Below are 7,097 nucleotides of genomic sequence, written 5' to 3'. Positions count from 1 at the left end.
GTGTTTCTCTAATATATATAGGGAACTAAACAAGATATTGTAGCTTGACAAAAAGTTTGGTATGAACCAATTGCCGTATTAGAAGGTCAAAGTTATCGTCATGAGATGGATAAAAAAAATGGGACTCGTGTATAATCCATAAACGATTCGTGTATCATCTTTCCTCTATAATTTACTCTTAAAACCACGATTGATACAAACACGAAGTGATGGGACAGATTTACATCGAAGCAATTGTTTCATTCATTAGCTTTAAGTGTTCAAACTCACAAAAAAGAAAAGAAAATTACATCTTATTTCATAAAATTTGTGTGTTTGTTTCTGTTTCTAATCAGGCTTCTGGCAGTGGTTTTCCAGCCAAAAATGACTTGAAAAGTAGTAGAGACCTCTTGGGCTGAGTTTGTGCTGTTTTTTGAGATGCACCTCTCACAATTGCATAAGATAAATATTTACCATATTCTTCAGTCCAACCTCCAACCTAATCCAACAAAACAAAATCACAATTTTGTTTATAAATTTATATTTTGAAGAACAAGAATTTCTTATACACACTACTAAATTTGTTGGTTCTGTTTTTTAGATCAATATTCTCTTGAAGTACAAATGTCAAATTTTTGTATTTTCAATAAATCTTAGAAATACTATGGTAGTTTATTGTCATATTTTAATATCATTTCAAATCTTTAATAACTCAAAATCAATTTAAAATTTTAGTTTTCGTTTACCTAATGCAATTTTCATCTTTTGAAAATAACAAAAGTAATTTTAATTATTTTAAAATTACTTTCAAACATGTTCTAAGTAGTAGGAGTGACTATTTAACCAATATGAAAATTACTATTTTGGTCATTAAGTTTTAAGTGTAGTTTTCATTCGGTCTTTAAATTTCAAAATATTATAATTTTATCCCTAAATTTCGATTTTAATTCGCACTTGGTCATCCCATTTCAAATTATTAACTTTTAAGTATTTAGTTTATTTAGTTTTGTTGCACCTTAAGCTTATGTTTACAATTTTAACATTGATTTTCATTAAACATACACTTTCATCTTTATTGTTAATGTCTCTGAATTAATTCCAAAAAGATTAAAGAGTACGAAAATTAATTATCACTATCTTTTCTCACACTGTTGACTTTAAAATTTCATTTAATGAGTCACCAAAATAAAAGTTAATGCCAAAGACCAAGATGAGTATTAGCAAAACTCAAAAGTAGGAGGAAATATTAAAAGGCAAGACCAAATAAAAACTATATTCAATATTCATAAATAAAATTATAACCTTTTGAAATTCAAATCAAATTCAAACCAAAATTAATTTCTGAGGAAAAAGAAAAAAGAGTTAAGAATTTTAGGTGAGCATTTGTTAGGGTAAAAGTGAAAAGGAAAGTGACCTTTTTGTCAGAAAACCAAGGTCTGTAGCGCACAGTTGGGCAAAGATTCATCGAGTTAGCGAGTGAATTCACCAATGTCCGAGTCCCACTAAATGGTAAAGCCGAATCTTGATCTCCACTGCCACATTTCAATGGTAACAACTCAATTAATTCGTTTTCCTACTTTGTTTAAAGTTTGAAGTTGAACCCACATAGAGTTACACTTGGCATTTACCTGTAGACCAATACTCGAATTTTAGACTTCACGAGCGCGCCAACGACACCAATCGTCGGCACCAATCTGTTCCTCAAATTATATTTCCATTCTCTAACCGAACAAAAAATCAACAATCAGAAACTCAACATCTCACATACAAATTTCAAAATAAAAAAACGTCAATCACAAAAATTAATCACTTCCGAAATCTGCAGATCCTCCATGTCGAAAATCCAATTAGCTTCGCATGGAGAGCTTTCTGAACATCATGTCGATTCAAGTACTTTGCTACAGTATCTCCCGCACAAGGGTCTCGATCTTTCTGTCCAGACTACACGAAGCATTGAAATCGAACAACAATTTCAAAATCACACAACCAGAGCAAAAAGCCCTAAATATCGCATTGCAATAATAATAATAATAATAATAATAATAATAATAATAATAAATCGAATCACCTGGCCATAGATGAAGGTCTGGAGCAGAGTGAAGCGGAGAGGATCGGTGCGATTGAGATCGCCGAAGAGCGAGGCGTTGGCGGAGGGACAGGCGTCGCCGGCGGCAACATCGAAGTAATCAATGGCGGGAGAGAGTTCTTTGGAGACGTTAGTGGCGACGGAGATGCAGTCGCGAGAGAGGGAATTGGTGATTCCTTCGGTGACGAGACGAGAGGCGTTGCAGACGGAAGTGAGAAGGTTGAAGGCAGCGTCGGAGATGAGGGCGTGCGACCACCAGTACTGGGAAAGGGCATTGGCGTCTACTTGGATGTCAAGAAGAGGATTTCCGATCTGCAATCCAACTAACTCCAATCTTCCATTTCATCCAATTTTATTTATTCAATGATCACACAAATTGAATATAACCAAATGAATGAGGAGATGCTACGTTGTTGAGTTTCAAAGGGATTAATATATGGATGGAGACTATTGTAGACTATATTGTTTATTTTAAGTAGGTTCATGTAATTTTTCTATTCATAGTCTCTCATTTATATAACATTTCAAAAAAACAATCGATGCAATTCTCTCCATTCCCTTTATTCCAATCAAGTTTCTTTCAACTATCTATTCCAACCGATTTGGTTTGTTTCAGTTCACTTTCTTTCAAACTATTTCAGCTCAATTCATTTAGTTCGGTTCAATCTTTTTAATATTAATTCTTTATTCAAGTTGTCTCTTCCTTAATCCGGATGTTCATTCTCGGTCAGGATATTTTCCCTCTTTCAGAATCTTCATTCCTCGAAATTTCTTCTAATTCCGTGTTCAGAATGTTCATTTCCTGTCCAAGTATTTTCTTTCCTCTTTTGCCTGTTTTAGACGTCTCTTCTTCTCTTCCCTTTTTAAAGTTTGTCATACGTTTCTTTATTTATAGTTCCTGATTTGTAGCATTTCAATATATGAACGAATATCAACTTCTTTCTATTCTCTATTTTGGTACTAATTTAGAATTTAAACGTTTGAAAATGTATTCCAAACCCAAAATTTTAAAAACCTTACAGCTATTCCCTTGAGTTTGAGCTTCAAATTTGAATTAACAATTAGCTGTGCAAGTAATGGCACAAAGTGTCCTCCTAATGACAAAAGAAAAAACCAAATAAAATAATAATAATTAGAAAAGGAATTAATAATTACAAATCTGTATTTAATAATTAGCCCAAAGTGTAAATTCAAATTTTACCTGCATAAGCTTCTCCAGCAATATATAAATCTCTTTTCTTATATTGAGGAAACTTCTCCAACCAACGTTGTAGGAACATAAAATTATCTTCAACTTTCAAAATAAAAAATAAAATAAAATTCTTAAAATTAAAAACAAGCTTTAATTTGTTCTATAAATTACACATCCCGAACCTGAAATAGCATCCGTTATGTTTGAATAAAAAGATTTATTCTTAGAATATGAAAATCCAACTCCAGCTGGCGACTCTACATATAACATATTTGCTTCTGCACACACATATTATAAAATATTTACAAATATAACAAAATATCACAGTTCATCGTAAATTGATGATAAAAAAAATGATAATTGTTAATCGGAGAATCGTCAAAAATAATAAATTTGACAAAATATTTAAAACATCTAGCAAAATTTTAGATTCTATCAATAATAAACATCGATAGACACTTATGTCATTGATAGTAATAGAAGTCTATCAATTTCTATTTGAATTCAAAATTTTACAATATCTTAATTTATTTTATTTTTTTTTAAATATCTCTCTTTAATATAATAATTATTAATAAAATGTGTGTGTGTGTTTTTTTTATAAATTTAAACGTTAGAATTTGAGTGCAAACTTTTGGATAGAAAGACATATATTCAAATTGATTAAACCATTAAACTAATATTTATAAAATTAGATAAATTTAACTAAATAAAACTCAAAGGTTGATACTTATTTTGTTTCATTTAGTATCTTTAACTTTCAACGTTATTATGTCTTATACTTTGCCCAAAAAAGCATTTGGCTTTGGTGAGTTTCCTTATATCATTTAACTAATTTAAAATACATTAAAAAAACTTAAGTACATCACTTAGTACAAACACTTAAATTATGTATATAGATAATCATTGGTGGATGAGGTAATTGAATATGACTAATTATTAATTAAATGAGTTAATATGTATACTAAAATGTAAGAATTAAAAACATGATAATTTAAAAATTAAAGTTGTAATTACTAAGAACAAAGGAAGTGGAAAGTGACCTGTATTCCAACTATAATGATTTTTAATTAAAACTTCACCATTAATTTTAAATGGCCCATGTTCTAGCAAAGCTCCACCTCCAAGTGATGAACAGCCAGCCAATGTATCTAATTTCAATATACAAACCCAATAATAAGTTCTATTTTCAAACAAGCAATAACACTTTTTTCTTTTTTTCTTTTTTCAATTCTATATACTAATTATTTTATTTTCTTGTTTTGGTTTTCTTTTACTAGTCAATATTTTATTTTAATTTTCTTTACAAGTTATTTTATATATTTTAATTATCATTTCATTTACCACCTATTTTTTTAATTGTTGAACTAAAATAATTTCCGTTTACATTGATTTTTATGAAGGGTTTAATAGAACTCTATGGTTTGTTTCTGAATAAAAGCAATAGAACCATATTTTCTAAAATATTGTCAGAAGTATTATATTTTATAACAAGAGAAATCGTTCAAAATAGAAAATACTCCCTACATATTTACAATAAATTTTGCTTTTTAATATAGTTTTGATCTATGTTTTGTCTTTTTTCTACTTTCTAAAAACCCCTTAAAAATATTAGAAAAATATGTAGTCATTTATGCGTAGAGAAAGAGAACGATCTATATCATAATTAGCACTACAATACAAGACTTCTTTTTTATTTATTAAAAAACGAAAAAAGTCCTAAATTTTGTATCCAATGTCTATATGGTTTACATTTCAAAATAGAGGAATAATCATAAATGTCAAAAAAGTGAAATTATTTACCAATCGTAGAAAAAAAACTCAAATGAGCTAAAAAGAATTTTATAATTTTATTTTAATTTGTAAATAGTTTATATTTCTTTGCTATATTTGAGAATGTTGTTTCAAAATATTACATTTGAATTTTGAGTTAATTCTGATTGGGTCAGTAAGTTTTGAATTATTACAATTAATTTTATCATCCATTTTTTAGTTTTCTTTTTATTGCTCTTCTTTCCATCCTTCGTGTGTTAAAATTTGATTAATTTAAAAGAATTGGATTAAAATTTTCCGTCACTAGTGAAGCTAATAGTAATTTTCACTTAAAATTAATAGCAAAAATCGGAAAGTGAACAATTAAAAATAGTTAAACTCAAAATTGAAGAGAAATTAATACGTACTAAAACATACACAAGAAATTAAATTCAAAGTGTTTAATTGGCTAATAGTTATATACTTTTTTTTCTTAAGAAACTTGAAATCTCCAAATTCGCCATGCAAATCTCCATGCACAATCAAAACTTAGTTCTTTAAACTAAATATATACCTCCATTGAACCAAAGAACAAGAGGCTTAGAAGAAGCCTTAGACTCAGCTTCAACAAAGTAATAAAAGAGAGCTCTTCCTTCCTTCTCATTCACGGTAACATAGCCCCCGAATTGCTTGAAATTCGTTGTTGTCATGGGCTGGTTTGGTAAGGATGTGATTCGATCGTGATCTGCCAATTGATTAGCCATGACGAACGACGACCTCGGACCGAGCACGATGGAGAAGGCAATGGCCACCATGGCAATTACCGCCATCGAGGGGTTGGAGCGCGGTCCCATTTTGCTAGCTCTGTCTCTTGTTTATTTGATGATATATAATGCAATTTATATAGTTGGTCCTTTGGTGTGCTTAATATGGAAAGAGCATTAGATTGAAATGTGAGTTGATGTATAGATGGAGTTCCATTTTGATCAGTGTATAAAATTGAATTGTCATGGTGGGAAATGATGGATTTTTTTAGTGTCTCTTTGAATTTTGATCTTGGAAGTGTTTTGTTTTTTGTTTGATTTTTTATCGACATTTTCCATGTTTAATTTTGTTGATATATAATATGTTAAAGAGAGTGTTATAGAAATTATTTTGTTTTAGGTATATTATAATCGATTAAACGTAAGAAGTACATGTACATCTAGCGATGGTCGAAAATAAAAAACTAGTAACAATATACATAAGGACATTTTAAATTATACCAAAATGAATCAAAATATAACAAAATTTAATTTTCGATATCAATAGTAAATATTAATGGGCATTTATAAATTTTTATCAATGTATATATGTGATATTGATAAAAACTTATAGAAGTTTATTAGTGTGTATTATTATTAGAATGGAAAATTTAATAAGATGATCTAAACTTTAGTCCTAATCGTTATTGATAATATTTACGTTTTAATTAACACAAACTAATATTAAAATTTAGGGGCTTGTTTAAATGCTTTTGAATTTTCTATCATCATCTTTTTTAATTTACTTTTAGATCATGTTTGCCGAATGGTAGTAAAATTGGTAAATTCGTAATAGGATTTTGTTCATAATCGTTCATAATGAGTCTGAGAATCACAAACGTAATTGAGTTGACTTTCATTGTCTTTACTTAAAATTACAAAATTGTTAAACTTAATTATCGTTGTCATTATCGATTATCGTTTAACCCTAAAGATAATAATAACAATATCTATAACAATAATGATAAATACAATAATCATATTGCCTTTTTTTTATTATAGATTTGGACATAGGTCTTACGATTTACTGTTACTGCAAAACATAGATAAATAACAAATATAATTAATTAAAATCCACTCTTTAAATTACTTTTGGATGAATTATGTTTCACCCTTGATCTCAAAGCCAAAGAGAAAATAAGATTTGAATCATAGATGGGGAAGTAAACATAGACAAATTAAATTCTTATTGGAGATTGAAAAACCAAACACCCACTCAAACATTTGTGGAGTATGATTGACAACCTCTTGAGATAATTAAAAGAAGATAAGAGTGAGTGGAAAG

At 29.0% G+C, this 7,097-nt stretch overlaps 1 protein-coding gene across 1 annotated transcript; it reads right to left on the bottom strand.

The window, feature by feature from the left end:
* Positions 1 to 132: 132 nt before the first annotated feature.
* On the bottom strand, positions 133 to 5,830 carry LOC103486843 (serine carboxypeptidase-like 45). The gene is made up of 10 exons (XM_051083997.1): positions 5,584 to 5,830; positions 4,301 to 4,408; positions 3,440 to 3,535; positions 3,267 to 3,359; positions 3,086 to 3,156; positions 2,048 to 2,377; positions 1,790 to 1,920; positions 1,608 to 1,700; positions 1,394 to 1,511; positions 133 to 478 (listed from the first exon to the last, which is right to left on the bottom strand). The coding sequence occupies exons 1-10, from the start codon at positions 5,822 to 5,824 to the stop codon at positions 332 to 334; spliced, it is 1,428 nt and encodes a 475-aa protein (XP_050939954.1). The 5' UTR covers positions 5,825 to 5,830; the 3' UTR covers positions 133 to 331.
* Between the last annotated feature and the right edge of the window lie 1,267 nt (positions 5,831 to 7,097).

The sequence above is a fragment of the Cucumis melo genome, chromosome 4, assembly GCF_025177605.1.
Source record: "Cucumis melo cultivar AY chromosome 4, USDA_Cmelo_AY_1.0, whole genome shotgun sequence".
Classification (NCBI taxonomy): domain Eukaryota; kingdom Viridiplantae; phylum Streptophyta; class Magnoliopsida; order Cucurbitales; family Cucurbitaceae; genus Cucumis; species Cucumis melo.
This window is presented reverse-complemented; position numbering and strand designations above follow the sequence as displayed.